The sequence below is a fragment of the Callorhinchus milii genome, unplaced genomic scaffold (assembly GCF_018977255.1).
Source record: "Callorhinchus milii isolate IMCB2004 unplaced genomic scaffold, IMCB_Cmil_1.0 Scaffold1, whole genome shotgun sequence".
NCBI classification, from domain to species: Eukaryota; Metazoa; Chordata; class Chondrichthyes; order Chimaeriformes; family Callorhinchidae; genus Callorhinchus; species Callorhinchus milii.
Genome location: NW_024704742.1, coordinates 66,358,163 through 66,375,811, shown reverse-complemented (window position 1 = coordinate 66,375,811; position 17,649 = coordinate 66,358,163). Strand labels below are relative to the sequence as shown.

General features: G+C 38.3%; 1 protein-coding gene across 3 annotated transcripts in view; it reads right to left on the bottom strand.

Annotated features, from left to right (window-relative positions):
- ccdc142 (coiled-coil domain containing 142) overlaps window positions 1–17,649 on the bottom strand; it is a 48,451-nt gene that overhangs the window by 974 nt on the left and 29,828 nt on the right. For all 3 annotated transcript variants that reach the window (XM_007897946.2, XM_042343276.1, XM_007897947.2), the window contains exons 9-12: window positions 8,041–8,190; window positions 6,695–6,809; window positions 5,190–5,370; window positions 3,363–3,574 (exon numbers count right to left, since the gene is read on the bottom strand). In XM_007897946.2, the coding sequence (XP_007896137.1) occupies window positions 3,363–3,574; window positions 5,190–5,370; window positions 6,695–6,809; window positions 8,041–8,190 (658 nt within the window). The remainder of the gene's footprint in view (window positions 1–3,362; window positions 3,575–5,189; window positions 5,371–6,694; window positions 6,810–8,040; window positions 8,191–17,649) is intronic.

Below are 17,649 nucleotides of genomic sequence, written 5' to 3'. Positions count from 1 at the left end.
TAATGCAATATAATTTTTTTTGATGGGGGGGGAATTCAGCATTCTTCATTATGATGAAGAAAGTAGATTTATCACACATTTATTTTCCATGAGGTTTCCAAACAGCAGGAATTATGGAAAAATAAATACGGGATAAATCTGCTCTCCTCATCAGGGAGAAGAATGCTGATGAAATGACTTTTTTTCATAGAATCATAGAATATTACAGCACAGAAGGAGGTCATTTGGCCCATTGTGCCTGTATTGGCGCTTTGGAAGAGCTACCCAATCAATCCCATTCACCCACTCTTGTCCCATATCCTTGCAAATTTTTCCTCTTGAAGTACCCATCCAATTCCCTGGTGAAACTTGTAATAACTCTCTGATTCTTTTGCCAATTAACTTAAATCGGTGTCCTCTGTTTATCCACCCACCTGCCAGTTTAAACAGTTTCTCCCTATCTACTCTATCAAAACTCCTCATAATTTTGAACACTTCTATTAAATCTCCCCTTAACCTTCTCTGCTCTACGGAGAACAATCCCAGCTTCTCTAGTCTCTCCACATAATTAAAGTCCCTCATCCCTGGTACCATTCTGGTAAATCTCCTCTGCACTACCTCCAAGGGCTTGATATCCTTCTTAAAGTGTTGTGCCAAGATTTGAAAACAATACTCTAGCTGAGGCCTAACCAGTGACTTATAAAGGTTTAGCAGAACTTCCTTGCTTTTGTATTTTATGCCTCTATTTATAAAGGCCAAGGATCCCAAATGTTTTTTTAATGGCTCTATCAACCTGTCCTACCATCTTCAAAGACTTCTGTATGTGAACCCCCAGACCTCTCTGCTCCTGTACCCCCTTTAAAGCTATTGTATTGTATATTGCCTCTATATTGTGTTGTATATTGCCTCTCCTCATTCTTCCTCCCAAAATGCATCACCTCACACTTCTCTGCATTAAACTTCATCTGCCATGTGTCTGCCCATTTCACCAGTCTATGTCCTCTTGCAGTCTGTTACCATCCTCTTCACTGTTTACTTCGGTTCCAAGTTTTGTGTCATCTGCAAACTTTAAAATGTTGCTCTCTATACCCAAGTCCAAGTCATTCACATGTATCAAAAAGAACAGTGGACCTAATAACGACTCCTGGAGACACCACTGTACACTTCCCTCCAGTTTGAAAAATAATAATTTACCACTATCCTCTGCTTTCTGTCTCCCAGCCAATTTCTTATCCAAGCTACTACTATAGTAATAATATCTCAAGAGTGTATAAAGTACTAATCCTTTATGGGCTCTTATTTGCTAAGTAGGTTTTGTATTTTCAGAGCGATCTACACTCAGAAGGGCTCCTTTTATAAAGGTCAGATGAAATCAATTTCAACATAGAGGATGTGCTCCTATGACATCTGCCAAGGGACGCCATAGAATGCGTCCAGTGTTGAGACAATTATAAGCTGGGTTAGGAAATCAGTGAGATAATTTTGCTCGCTTTAAGGTTAACAAAGGCATTGCTGAGGTTAAAGTGGTGAGAATTTTTTCCTTGCACTTGGTACAACATCTTTCACATCATGAGGATGTTTCAAAGTACGATCACAGGATATACTATACTGTAAAGTGGAGTAACCGTGTTTTGTGGATGAACCCTCACAGCAAATATTACAGCAAAGCAATGGTAAAGTGGTAAGAACAAAATAGAATGTTGTGGTCTTTACAGAAGTGTAACAGATATGTGTCCTTGCTGCTTGTTAATACCTATAATTGATGATTAATGGGCTTGTCTGAGCAGCTACTGAAGAAATGTCCTAGTTATCAGCAACAGTGATCCATGTGAAGTTGGTCGGACAAGTTGAAGGCTACTGTTGGCAATTGGCTGATTGAAAATATTTCTCTCCAAGAATGATGAGATTTGTTTGGGTGAAGCATGTTGTCCAGTTACTTATTGGAGGAATTTAAATAGAAAAAAAGTTGCATTGGTGTTCTTAAACTTTAATATTCTGTACACCAGTGTGAAAATGGCAGAAATCCATGACTATGACAAGCTGTTGTAGTGAGCCAGAAATTGGACGTTCAAGAACTAACTATCGGGGAGCTGGATACCACTTCATCTCTAATAGTGGGAACATTTCTGTACCTTATGAATGAAGATGAAACTATTGTAGACATTGTCCTTATAAGTTGAAATAAGGTTGAATGGGTAGCATTAGGACACTGATTAAAATGATCAGAAATTCTTGTAATTTTTCTGAGTCTTGTTCGACTCTCAACTGTTCTTTAAACCCCACATCCTTGCTCTGACACATTCAGCTTTCCGCCACCTCCAGAACATTGCCCATCTCCCCATCCCTTAGAGGACTGAATTTGGGATCCTTGTCCTCACTTTTAAATTCCTCCACTGTCTTTCCCCATCCTATCTCTGCAACTTTCTTAAACCCTACCAACCCGTCCTTCACCGAGCCTCTTCCCTCATCCCCTTCAAGATCAGTCTCAGGCTCTTCCTCTTTGACAATGCCTTTGGTCATCTTTCACTCTCCATCCTCCTTGGCCCCCATCCTTCCAGAATCCATGCTCTAGCTTGGATACAAACCCGACTGTCCTGGCCTGCGATATCCTTCCAACATGAAAGGAACCATATAAATGCAAGTTGTTGTTGTAAGAAATAATACCCTTGTTTTATTCAAATTTTGCACACTATCAGCCCATCTCAAACTTGGCCTTCCTCTCCAAGGTCCTGGAACATAACAACAACAATAACTTGGATTTATATAACGCCCTCCATGCCGGACAGCATCTCATATTGTTGCCAACCAATTTCACTCACACTTTTCCCTTAATTCCTTACTCGAGCCTCTCCAGTTTGGTTTCCGCCCAGCCCACAGCACCGAGACAGTGCTTGACAAAATCACAAATGACTTCCTGTCTTTGTTTGAACTGAAGTTTGAAATATGTATATTCCCTAAAGCATAGAGAAATGTATACAACATTTATATCTGATTTTAGTTCCTTTATGTACAGCTATATGAATCCTGCTTCGTTACTGCACCTTTCTAATAATTATTATGAATAATTAATCACTATTGTTCTTTCCCCTCCCACGCCATTCAGCTCCCAGACCCAGCTCGGATGTCAAGCTTAGATTGCTGAGTACCTTGGGATGTCCTCCCGACAAGAAAGGTGCTATATATGTATTGTATTGCATTTGCTATCCTGTAGCTTGAGGCAATATGTCACTTTCCAGCAAGAAGAAACTGCACATTTCTTCCTTTAACTATACTTATGAATAATAGTATAAAATAGGTGTTAAGTGTCTGCAGATTGATGAGTAATAGAATCGTAGACAAAATTTTACATAAAAGTATGTAACAGAAAAACACTAAACACATACAGCATCTCCGGAATGGCTCCCAGGTATTTGATGGGGCATAGATCTTCCTGGTAGGTTGCTGCAAGAGGCAGATAATGGCATTGTCCATTTGTTGGAAGACACGGAGAGACAGGAGAGTCTGCCTGACCTCAAAAGACAATCCATGTTTCTCTGAACGGATTAAATCTCTGATCATATCAAAATCCTGCTTCAGCTGCAAGGCACCCTGGACACTAAAAGAATAAAATCCAAATTTAATAATGCAATTTCAACGTGTATTTGAATCAAGTCGATGGGATGAAAGACTCTTTTGTTAGTCTTTTCGATCCAGTTCCTACAGAGTGTGGGCTCACAGCAGAAAATTGCCTTTAATTCAGCACTAACTGACGATAACAGTTAGGAAGACCACTGGGTGACAGATGTGGAAAATCAATGTCTCATTTATGCATTAAGAAGAAAAGGAGTTGAATAGGATCTTCTGAGGTTGGATTGAGGCACATTAGGCGTTCAAAAAAAGTGTTCAAAAAGGTACTGGAACAGCAAAACTACCAGTTTTCAGAAACAAAATGTCTGTACATCACTCCAATGTGCAAGACTTTATTGGAACTGATATCTCTTAAATTGTCAATTTTCCAGAGAAAGCAGTTTAGGTTACAGGAGACATTTGAAGCATTATGCTAAGTGTTCCTTTCAGTCCCATTACTGAACAACAACAATAACAAGATTACATTTGTATAGCGCCTTTCACGTCAGGAGGACGTCCCAAGGTGCTGGATAGTGTACATGAAGTAAAGTAGATGGAGGTTTACTTTGCATCTAATGATCTAGAGTTAACTATGCTAATTTTGAAGCTGTTTTTCTGTAAGTTCTTTTAAGACACAGAAGGATAAGGGACGTTAGTTATGTAGAGAGACTCGATAGGCTGGGATTATTCTCCTTAGAGCAGAGGAGGTTGAGGGGAAATTTAACAGAGCAGTTCAAAATTATGATGGGTTTCGATAAAGTTGATAGGGAGAAACTGTTTCGTCTGGCAGGTGGGGCCAGTAACCAGAGGACACAGATTTACGATAATTGGCAAAAGAATCAGAGGGGAGACGAGGAGAAATTTTTTTTTACCCAGAAAGTAGTTATGGTCTGGAATCCACTGCCTGAAAGGGTGGTGGAAGCAGATTCGATAATAGCTTTCTAAAGGGAATTCGATAGGTACTTAAAAAGGAATCATTTGCAGGGCTATGGGGTAAGAGAGTGGGACTAGTTGGTAGCTCTTTCAAAGAGCCATTACAGACACAATGGGCTGAATGGCCTCCTTTTGTGCTGTAAGATTCGGTGATTCTAAGAACTATAGAGAAGCAACTTCAAAGTTAAGACTGAATTGAACAATTTGGCAAATTCTGGATGCTCTCAAATGCTACATTAACAGTCACAGTGCAATTTCCCTCCACTCATCTTGAAAAACTGTATCAGGTCACCCCATAACCTTCTCAGCACTTGCGAAAAAAGCTCCAAGTTCTCAAATATCTCTTCAAAATTGAAATTCCTCATCCTAGTAAAACCCTACTATTATTATAGGTTGATGCACAAAACTTAGAAAGGAAGCAATAGATACCAATTTCTATGACAAACTGTGAAGACTGAATCATCATCTGAAACACTAATTACAAGTTTATAACACTTCCACTCATTGCTATTTTGATCAGTGTGGAAAACAACATAATTTTCAACTAATTAAAGTAATGCTTTGCAGATATTTGTAATGTTTGCCTTGGGTATATGAAATATAACATGCACACATTAGCGTTTATTTGATAGGGGATCTAAAATGTTTGATAACCTTCTTTAAAAGATTACCTGAATTTGATCTTTTGCTTAAGAATATGATCCATCCAGCCCTCCATAAAAGCAGTCAAGGCCATGGTTAAAGGAATGATTTGAGCATCTTCTGGAAGTGGCTGGATTCCCTCCAGAACCTGGCCAATCACAGCCTGTACAGCAGCAGTTGCATATTCACTGGGGTTGCTTGGGAGCTCAACTGAAGTGAACAAAAAATGATTCAATTTCATTCATCAATTTGAAAAGTGCTCGCTGAATTAAATGAAGCAAATCCTCAAATATCTGTACAAAGATAGTTGGAAGATTCATTCATGTTACAATAATGAAGTCAAACTTCACTCAACCAGTAATTTATTAGGACGTCTTTCGACAACGTGATAAGGCATTATATAAATGCAAGGATTATTATAAGTGAACAAACCAAATAATAAAGCTCGGTTTCAATCTACCTTCAATTCAAAACGAAACCACATACAGGCAACATTATTTAAAAACAGATAATGTTAGTCAAATCTTTATTCTTCGTTCCCCCTGCCCAAATTTCTTCCAAACCCATTGACTGCACATGCATGGGGCCAGCCCTAAAATGGCCGACTTTGGGATTATTAGGTCACTGTTACTTCCTGCTTTGTTGCACATGCTCAGGAAGTGATGTCAGCAGCGACCTGATGTCTTGAAAATCAGACATTTTACCTATCTGTGCTTAAAAAATGGCTAACTTCTTCGTCATCACTGACAATCTCACTTCTTACTTTGTGCATCTATCAGGTATCGTTGAAGGACCACAGAAAGCTTACAGCACAGAAGGTTATTCGACCTATTGTGTCAGTGACATTGGAGTTGACCTGATGACCTGGAAGCCTGGAGTGTTTCTTTTAGTACAAGAACTGGTCTGTGTACAGCGAAAAAGTCGGCCGGATATCATGTGCCTAGTGAAACTCGCTATTGCCACTTGTTATAATGAGGATTAGGATTTTAAGGATTCCCAACCTTCCTGTTGTAACAACAGGAATCCTGTAGCTCAGTTAGAGCACTCGCCTCACTCGCAAGAGACCTGGGTTTGATTCCCGGCAAGGTGAAATTTTGGGCAAGTTTCCTTATTCCACACACCTCTGTTTACCTAGCAGTAAATAGGTTGTTCTTCGATTGGCAAATTGCTTTTCCGGGGGTAATAATTCCTTCAAAAAAATATATAAATAATGATAAAAAATTGGTCACTTCAATCTACAACTGTTTGTGGGACACTGCTGTGCACAATTGGCTGCTGTGTTACGTCCACAAAATATACAGTCAATTCACTTTACAGTATATTCTGTGAAGCGCTGTGAGATGTCTCAAAGATGTGATAAGGCCCTATATCAAATGCAAGGATTATTATTAACAATAACAATTTGTATTTATTTAGAGCGCTTCTCGCAGGGTAGCATCTCAGAACTACAGGACTGTACAAATTGACAGATTTTAAGGAACAATGGACAAATATTATGAATAGAGTATGTTTGAAAGTTCTACAGTCTAATTACCTGATCGGTAATTTATTCTCCAGTGTCTTCCCACAGGCATGGTTTGCTCAAATATTTCAATTGTCATCTTTTTGCAGTCGGCTGAAAATATCTTCAATACTTTCTCTGAGAATGCCTAAAAAATAACATAAATCATATTTCAATCTGCTGTTGCTGCCAGAGAAGTAAATATCAATTTACTGTGTAAAATATATTCAGTGGAAGTTGGTTAAGACGGACACGTCGGGACCTGCCGTTTTGTCTGGTTTAAGCGGTGCCCGATGTGGACTAAAATACCATTACCTCTTCTTTCCCAGTAGAGGAGCGACAGCGCTGCCGCCATCCCATTGCCCTTCCCTTTGGACCGTACGTTGACCAATTAGTGGCTGCTCCGAGCTGACTGACAGCCTGCAGCCACTTATGAATGTTTGGGCTCCACCCAATCAGAAGTGGCTCCAGCTGTCAAACAATCACAATTTCACTCCTCAAATTCCTTCCCCGTTCCTCCGCCCTCTCACTGATTGACAGCCCAACTCCAGCCACTTGTGAATGGCTGTAGTCCGCTGTTAATCACAATTAGACTCCTCCCATCTCCATCCTGGAGCCCCCTCTTGGCTGACTGGAGCCACTCAAGTCACAGAATGCCCGAGTGAGTATGTTCGACGGCAACCAGCACAGCATTTTGTCCGGATTATTGTATGAATTAACCGGTATATTTAAAACAGGAAATACAAATGAATTGGGGCCAGGTGTTTTGTCCAAGATTAACGCAACTTCCACTGTACTTTTTTGTTAATCCATCAATGCATTAAAATAATTTTCCCTGGTCTATTTTTCACACAAATCCCCAAGGATAAGGCCGGCCATACTTTAGTGCTTACAAGGGCAATAATAACTCCCTAAGCATTGTGTAAAGTCCTTGTGAAGATAATTGAACAGGGATGGCCCAAAGAACAAATGGGATGTACCAGACAAAATTAAAGGGTTCTTCCGATATTCAATTTTCCCTATCAATATAAAAGAACTCCAGTCTTTAGAAGGGAGCGAGAAGATCAAATAGTGTAGGATCTAAAAAGCAGTGTATTGGTGTATTCTGTGAAGTAAAAAAGGTACTTTGACTATTTTTAGAGAAAACATCAGACTTACATTAGATACTGCTCTAACACATACCAGCCTTACATCAGTCATTATCTAACACTATACTATTAAGACATTAAAGACCTTCTCAATGTCACACAGGGGATATTTGAGCACACAAATACTAAATATCGATTAATTCAAGTCAATTCATGTACCAAAATCAATTAATTTATGCATTTTACAACTGGAAAGAAGCTTCAGGAAATTAAAAGCCTGCAATTCCTTACATTGATAATAGCTGCACTTTGCCTGAGATCTTTTGCTAGTGCGGTCACTTTTGCCGACATTAAAACCTCCTGGATGCCTTGGCTGCCCATCTCCTCGATGCAAAAGATTTCTGCAAGGTGTGAGATCTTCTCCGCTACCACCCTGAGAAACTAGAGAAGAAAGAAACATGAGGAAATCAATGCAATAAAATGTTATATCAAATATAAGGATCATTATTGATTATAGAATGACTGACTGTTGGTGGGGAGGATCCATTGGGGGACATGAAATGTTTGCTGAGCGGAGGGAGCAGCTGCAGAAGTAGGGTTGTAGATCAGAGATAAGGTGGGGTGAGGCTATCGAGGTGTCTAAAACCGAGAACAAGGATCCAATGCCGTATGGGGAGCTAATGGAGCCAAGCGAGGATGGGGTTGATAGGCTCACAGAGTCCAGGAACACATCACCATGTGTTAAGTGTTTCAAAATGTTTAGTATGGAATATGCACTCTTTCCTCAGGGACACACACTCCGCTCACCTAACTCCGGGAAATATCAGATATAAGTTGACAAATACTGTAGTGTTTAACCAACTAACACCTTACAGCTTATCATTATGAACATTGGCAAGCTTCTCATTGCATGGACTACCCTACCCATTAGGGCTTAGGCTTGCATGGTTAACAGGCATCAAATGGAAAAAATGTGCTTCTTCAGGAGTATAGTCTCTGACTGGTCATTATATAACTGACAAACGTAGGTTTGAGCTCTCGCTAGAATGCTAAGATATGGTAGTAGAGAGATGAGCTTCATAGGTCAATCTTTTCTCATCTTCCTAACAAGAAATGCTGGTGCTTAAACCATGTTTATATCAAACAGAGATGTTGCACTACATCTCAGCAATCTATCAATGCAAAAGATTGACAGGGAATACTAGCAGAAAAGCTTCATGCACTAATTGCCCTGTCTGTGGAACTCTCTCATGGATAATGCTGTCAATGGAATTCTGACCTTTGTACACTGAAGTTCAAATAGAGGATTAATCATCATTTGCTGAACCAGCCTTTGTTGAAGTACGCTCAACCATCCTTCTTGATCCCAGTTCGACCTGTTCAAACTTACCAGGTCTTCCTAGTCTATTAGAAATGACCACTTTAAATGTAATAAGGTGGCATATCATGAATTCCATTTTCATTAGCCCCTATGCACCATCATTTGGTGGCTACTGAGGGACAGACTCACCACACTTGCCTCTTATTTAGATCAACAATGTATACACTGACAGATGTATCAGTGAGTGTTACATTAAATTTATAGCTCAGTGCTGCTTCAGAAAGTGTTCCTGAGCAACTCCATTTATAGTGTGGACAGTCTCACTAACAGGAAAGAGAAAGCAGTGGCCAAAGATATCTGTTACAAACCTGAATGCCACAAGCCCTATTAGTCTACACTAATTCAGTATCTTAAGAGTATGAGAGTAATTACAGTCTTCTTTCTTAGTTCAACAATGTTTTTGGTTGAAGTAACTATTATATAAGAAAATTACTCGGAGTTATCTTTTATAAAAAAAGTTATTCCTACACCATAATTACAGAGATACTGAAGAGGCACTTTACAAGCAGAGTGTCAGGCTGGTGGAAGCCATAATTTCTTAGGCCCTGCTAGTGACACTTTTATCACCACCACCACTGGTTATAACGGTGGGATGGAAATTATGAAGCTGTGTCTGATGCCCCTGACGTTTTGGAATTCATGCTATTTGTATTGAGCAGGAACTGAATAAAGCTAATCTACAGAGTCTATTTGTTAAGGGCTATATCTTAATACTACAGCAGTTCACTGAAAATTAGACAGAGATTGAACTTTCCAGAGAGCAAACTGAATTTTATGCCGAGGCAATTTCAAAATGCTTCACAGAATACACTGCAAAGTGAATTGACTATATTTTGGGGTGAAATGATAAAAAATGAAAAGATAAGATCAAATGAGCCAAAGGCCTTCTTCGTCCCAACCTCTCTTAAGAGTTTTAGGCTCTAGTTAAACCACATCAAACAATACCACCAGTAAATAAAGTTAAAGAGCACTATGAGCAAACAGAAGAGCATGCACTCTGCTCATTGGCTTCCAAATGATGGTCACATTATAAATAAAATAACTGAAACTGCTATTTTTCATTATTAGGTTGTTGTTCAGCCTTAACGTTGCAACTTCAACAGCATGACAATAGATGATCTCAACCCTGATGTGAAACTGCCAAATTCTATGATATTGTCAATTATCTTGCACAATTGGCAGTGATGCAATGCAACATTTTGTCTCACTGACACCAAGTCACAGAGCAACCAAGGCTTCAACGATGCAAGTGGAAGGTTAAACCAGCAATATTGTGATGTGTAATTTTTCATTACAGGTGACAATGCTGAATTCATAAGGACATGACACAGATCTAAATACTGCTAAATATATGCAAATAAAAATTAACATGATATACCTCAGATGTTTTTTGTCCTCAGTTGTAGTCCTGCAGGATCTATAAAGACACTCTCTTTAATCTTTATCAGCTGTTGCAGAATGTAAATGCCAGGGTGAAAAGTAATTCCATTGTTTCCCATTAGTTGGATTCCTTTTGGTTGTTTGTGAAAAGATCCCCAGAGGCTGATGTATTAATTGGGCTGCTGGATGCTTGTGTGTTGGAAACACATGGAATTGTGAAACTTCGACCAATTGTATTATTAATTGTTTAGGAACAGTAATGGTAATTATTAGGCTGATAAAACTCAATTGCAGAAGAAACAAAGAACTTCAACTTCTGTAAATCAGCAAACCTGTTCAACAATCAAGATATCAGTGTGCTATAGTACAACCCCATTTTGTTATAACACAGACTTGCTTATAGCACAAATGGCAGGAGGACCTAATTTACTACGTAATGTAGGCAGCTGGCTGCCTTGCTTCATGTGCACTGACTGTGTTTATGCTAAACTTCCATGTCATCAGGACGTCACTTTCTGTGTACTGTGCATGCAGGCTCACAAGCAGTGACGTTGGCAGTACCATGATGACTCGAAATTCAGGTTGCTTTTCAGTGTGGAAGCTGACCGGCACGTGGGAAACGGCTAGCTGGCTGCACACATGTGCAATGAAACCAGCCACTGCAGCCCCACCCACCCATTATAACTCAGATTTTATGGACCCTCTCTTCCCAAACACCATTTTATAACAAGCACTGTCAAATTTCACTACTTTAATATTCAGTCTCACTCCACTTTTATTGACATTTTCAGGCTACTTTCTTTGTGTTCCAACATTAACTTTCTCTCCAGCTTTCTATGAAATAAAACTCCTGCAATGAAATATCTAAGAGAAGGTTTTAAAATCTGGAAACAGTCTTGAAATTTCTATAAATTTGCAAATGCTGAACATGTGAGTTGTGTGAACAAACAGCGAACATGACTGCACGAAAACCAGTAAAACTGGTTTATGATGATACACTTATACAGAACTGCAGACAGAATTCACTATGAAAGCAAACCAAGATACAAAATCAGCACTCATTCTCTGGGAGTTCATTAGTCACAGCCATTATAGAATAGGTCTACAAAAGAGAAAAGAAAACCACCAGTAGTGGGTTTAGCAGAGGTTATAGTTTGTACAATTTAAAATTTTGGCTTAATTTCTTGTAATCTTCTTAAATACAGTTTGTTTTCCCACGTTTCTTCTTTCCTCCTCAGTTAGGAGTGTGAGACTGTCTACACACACCTTCACCAATGATATCAAAGTTCCTTCTTCTCAAGTTGCTAAGTGCAATACTTGAATAATAATGGGAGACATCTCTTTGTTCAAAGATATGTTTTGAAATCAACAAGCTTTCCTCCAGAGATAAGGGCAAGTTCATGTACATTGACAGTCTTAACGCTTGAGTACTGTTGCTACCAGTTTGTGCATTGACATACACAAGGATTTTATCTCAGTGGTCCATCTTATAATATACAAATGCATTTCTGGTCATTTTCAAAACACACATTATGTATAGTAGAACAAGTTTCCTCTACAAAAGCAAAACTATTCTAACAATTAATCCTTACGTCAAACCTCAAAATTTTACTGTGAAGCATTACCGCCTTCCACTCACCATGAATTCCCCGATAAGGAATACTACTGCCAGAGGTAAACTGCCCTCTATTCTGCCCAAAACAATGCGATTTATCCCAATCCTATAATAGGTCCTCCATGGCATTACTCCACAAATTATTTCTGAGTGAGATTGACAATTTTAAATCAAAGGCAGTTTTATACTGTGGACCCACATCCACTGGGAACTGTGTAAAACTGTTCAAGCTAATTTCAAGAATGCTTACTCTTAGAGAAGGAACATTGAAAATGCTAAGAAACGATGGTTATACAGATTTTGATGCTGAAAGAATGGATGTAAATTTAAGTGCACATGTTCAGACACAGAGTGACTACTTCTAAGTCATTGGATCTGCTGTCCAACCAATGATATATGATCTAATGGACAGTCCCCGCCCTCTCTCATGAGTACAGTCCAAAAAATAGAATTGGAGCTATGACTCCATTAAGCACAACTGTTGGTATCGCAAACACAACATTACCCGTTCCATACAATCATTTCTGAGATAGTCCGACCTCCCGTAACTCTTCACCTTTGGTCTCACAAGGCTCCTCCCCTCTTGCCTTATCTCTTTTTCCTGTTAGGTTTGTTTTCTTGCTTTTCATTATCAATAGTCTTGCTCCTCAGACCTACTGAAGTCTCTTTTCTGAGCATGAAATATCACAAGTCTAGCCAACATCCCAAACAGCCTTGAGCTGATTCCAAAATCAGTCATTCGCAATCTTTCCTCCATATACTCACTGCATTACCAACTTTATGCAGGTTTCTTGTGTCCTTGCATTATGCAGACATCTTGTGAGATGCAGTAACAGGCTAATAATACTTGCATTTGATATAACGCCTTATCATGTCTTCGAGACGTCTCAAAACACTTCACAGATACTGTAAAGTGAATTGACTATATATTATGTGGGCGAAACACGGCAGCCAATTGCGCACAGCAGTGTCCCACAAGCAGTCGTGGATTGAGTGATCAACTTATTTTTTTAAGGAATTATTACTTCTGGAAAAGCAGTGGGTAGATAATTTGTACACATTAGTTAGGCCCCATTTAAACTATTGGATGCAGTTGCAAGCACTCCATTTTTCATTGCAGCAAATACATCATAGCCACAGAGACGGTTCAACAGAAATCCACTATTATCATCCCAGAGGAAAAAGCCTATACCATATTTTATTATTTAGTTAAATGAAAACATTTGAAAAGATGGGATTGTTTGCTGGAGCAGAGGTTAAAAAGGAAATTTAACAGAGGGTTTCAAAATTACAAATGATTCTAATAGCGTAAAGAGGTTATTTCCACTGGTCAGTGAGTCAGTAAATTAATGGTTATCACGCAAGAAAAAAAGGGAGAGATTAGACAATTGTTTTTAAACGCAGAATGCTGTTAAAATATGGAATGCCTTACTAGAAATATATGTTGAAACAGAGTCCATAACAGCACTTAATAGGGAATTGGATAAATACTAGCAGAAAATATTTATAAGTACAGAGAAAGAGCATAAGAATGGGATTAGAAGAGATTACCCATTGGGCCTCATCATCTCTTTCTGTGCTGTAAAAGTTCTATGATTCCAGGGCTACAGTATTCTGTCCCTCTGTTAATTTGCTGGAATCAGTTTTTCGGGAGTGTCACAAAAGAAGAGCCAGAATATGCAAAAACAGTGCAGTGAGATGTCACCAACAATGTTCTTGTTTGAAAGTCACAGAAAATTCTCACCCTTCTGCTACACAATATGGACGAGTGGAATACTGGTGACAAACTTGGGAAAAAATGCATCAAGTATTAAATCTTTTCTTTAAAAAGCACAAATCAGCACTTTTTGTTTTCATTACAGGGATGAAACAGTCTAATCATTTATACTGCAGCATTCAAGACTATCTCCTTCATAGTTTCACATGGAGATTTCTGCCATATCAATTTAACAGTGTGCCAGAAACAGATGTAATCAAAACAGTGCCTCAAGGCATTTCAAAGTACACTGTGGTGTGCACAATGATGCATGGCTCAACAGAATTCAGTTGAATGCATTCATATTGGACACATTTTTCAATAAAACTTATTTCCTCAATGTTGTAACATACAAACCTAGAGAAACAAAGCCAATGCAATATTATAAAGATTGAGTTGTTCCTTGAATATCGCCAAAGTTAACTACTGGTCGAGAGGTAGCAGCACACGCCGCTAGGTAAGCGGTTTCCTCCTTATCAGAAGCAGAGATCTTGAGCCTAATTAAAGTCTTCATCTCAACGGGGGAGAGGAAACATTTCTGGACTGAGGAGAGTGCAAGTTTCACCCCTCATCAAATCCAGCCCAGAAAACAACTTTTAAACAACAGAAAAGCTATGTTACACCAGCTTTAATTGAAGATATCCTCTTACAATGCAGCATCATGGGTCAATAAAATTAGAACCGCAAGTTATAACGGGTCCGCAAAATATAATGGCCACTGGTCTTGCTCCGCATCGTCCGGTTGCCACTGACATCACTTCCAACTTCCAGAAAGTTGGCCAGCCTGTGCCAAAAACACATGTCTGTAACTGCAGGTCCACAGGACACCCATGTTGCAAGTTTTTTTTAATGGATTCGCTCTGTATCAAACATCACAAATTTTGTCCTAATATGTACTGCTGTCAAAAAGATACTGTAGTCATAAAGAGGGTTCAGAGAAAATTGATGAATCCGGAAATGATTATGTTCTAAGTTATAAAAGAGCATCAAAGACCAAAACTCATTTTAATTAAATGAAATAAATATTGAAATGGGACATGATGAAAGGCACAGATGAAGCAGATGCATCTTAGACAGGGGGATCATACCTCCCCGATTGCAGGAACAGTCCCTGGTGTCCTTGGCCAAATTTGCTCTCTCTTGAGTTCAGCAACAAACTGAGCAAGAACAATTACATTCTAAAACAGATACACTCATAAGAGAACTACAGCCATTAATCCAACAAGCTTCTCCAGTACAGCTGAGTTCAATTTTTTAAATATTATTATTAAATGTGTTCCTGGATTACAAAATATGGTTACCCTACCTTAGACAGCGAGCACAGAATAAGACACAGGTGTAAAATGTTCAACGTCTTCACCAAGACTAGAAATCAGAAGGATTTGTGTTCTCTGCATAGTAGTTAAGATGACTAGCAGACTCCAAACAAAATAAATTGAGGCTGAGTCAGTTAGTTCCTTAAAAAATAACCTGGATAAATATCTGGTTGGGAATGGGATCACGGATTTTAAGTTATAAAAGTTATACCCATTACACATGTCCATGACCAATCGCAGAGTAATTTTTAAGAACAAGAATTATATAAGAATTAGAATGAGTGCAGTTCTGTTATATTGTGCTTTTTTATAGTGCAAATCTGGTTATAACGGTGGCTGGAATATGAACTCCATTCACTCTGCATGTGCACCGCTGGCCTGCTCTCTCCCAAACTGGCTGTCTTTTGAACTAAAATGGCCAACATTGAATTCATTAGGTCACCATCGATGTCACTTCCAACTTTGTTGCACACGTGTAAGTAATACAAAAACAGTGTGCAGCTAGATAAGTAGCAGTCCATTTCTACATACAATATTCAGACCTTGTTGAATAGCTGATATCCATGTTTACACATGGATTTTTTTATTGACTTGTTATTTAATTTAAATTAAAGGGTTCCACAAAGTTAATTGCTCTATGTTCAAAATATTATAACATGAAAGGGCGAAATGTACTGATGCCTTGGACTTATTGCTGAAGATTAAAAAACGCTTGTATGTGATCTGTGGTACTAGGTTAATAAAAGCCCCTAGCATTAATCTCTATCCAGAACTTTAAGTGCTTTAGTGGTTGTTTTAGAATAGTTGCATGATGTTTAATTCTATCCTTATGCCTCTATTCAAAAGCCTTTGGTAGGAAGCTGAATTGAATCCTATCAGGATTGATTTCCTGTCAAACTGACGTATTAATAAGGCCATCAGGGATAGTGGGACAGTGCGAACAACTAGATTAAACTGTCGCTCAATTTACATTTATGAACTCGACTGGCATTCCCTGGTGAAAAATCAATTATTATTGGCATACATGGCATAAATTTTAAAACCTACTTTGATCTGCTTGAAACTGTGCTTTGCTGCCTACTATTAAACAGTCAATAATAATTAGGCATTCAGTGACCTTTTCACCTTTATACTCAGTTTCAGCTTTAATTATTAACTGTGGTTCCTAGGGTGACCTTCAAACCACACAAATGAAATAGATCAGAGATTTCCAATGAGCTGCATAAAATGTTAATTTGTAGAACTGAAAAATATTATCAAAAACCATTCACATTTACCGGTGCAGTTATAGCCTAAATATAGCCATCAACAGCAATGTTTATATCAAATTGCCACTCCATGATATTATTAATAGTACCAGAATTACACTGTAGTGGTCATTTTTTCTGGAAGGTTAACTGTAATGTTTCTTCCAAAATAAGATTACGCATCTCATGCCTATTTCTCCTTGCAGTAATCTGTCCTCAAGTGACTTTCACACAAAGTCTTTCACTAAAGTGTAAATAATATATTTTTTTAAAAGTTAGCATATTTAACAACGGTAGTTTGACAGCCAATTCTTTTAATAATCTGTTGATATAAAGTAGCTATTAATTGAAAGCCTGGATAAATTAGTGTTCACTTACTCCAGTTTCCTAGATCTAAATTAAGCAAAAGCCTCAAAGTTTTGCACATCTATGGTTTTTGAAACTAAATGAATGCTAAAAATAGCCACTCGGAACCTCGGCAAAATACTGAATCTTGCGCATTTCTCTGAGTATTCTGGTGCCATTTTGAAGCACTTTAGAGACATTAGAGACAATAATGAAAGTAGAAAAAAAGCATAAGCAAGCCAATTGAAAGCAAAGAGTCAACGAATAATAAAAAAGAGAAGGAAAGGGCACAGGAACAAAGACCAATGAACACTAAATTATGATATGTTATAACTAATTTTGCAAGTTTTGCTGTATACATACGTTTACTGATTCTCATAATATAGATTCTGTCATATCTGATTAAGATATGAGTTACAATACACCTTTGATATTGGCGTCAGTACATACAAAAAAAACTGAACTTTTCTACTAGAGATACAGTATTTAATTTATTCTAAGGATAAGCAATTTCATGTAGATCATCTTTAAAGCAATTCACAGTCCACTGTTGTCAATCCACAATAGTTTCCATCTTCCTCCTGCTTTGTTTTCCAATTCATTTTCACTCATTGTGGTCCATGCATCCTAACTCCATGCAACAGATGAGAGTGGAAATTCAAAAATCTGGGAAATTGTGCATGAAAATGTATATTATACATTCCACGCATTTAATGCAAATTGCCACCAGATGTTTTATTAAACATTTTAAGTTTAATATTTCATTCTATGTGTATGATAACAATCAAGTGAGTAGTGACAAAATATTGCATAAATGTGTATCCTGACTTGTTGCCATTGTACTGAATAAAGCTCAGTTT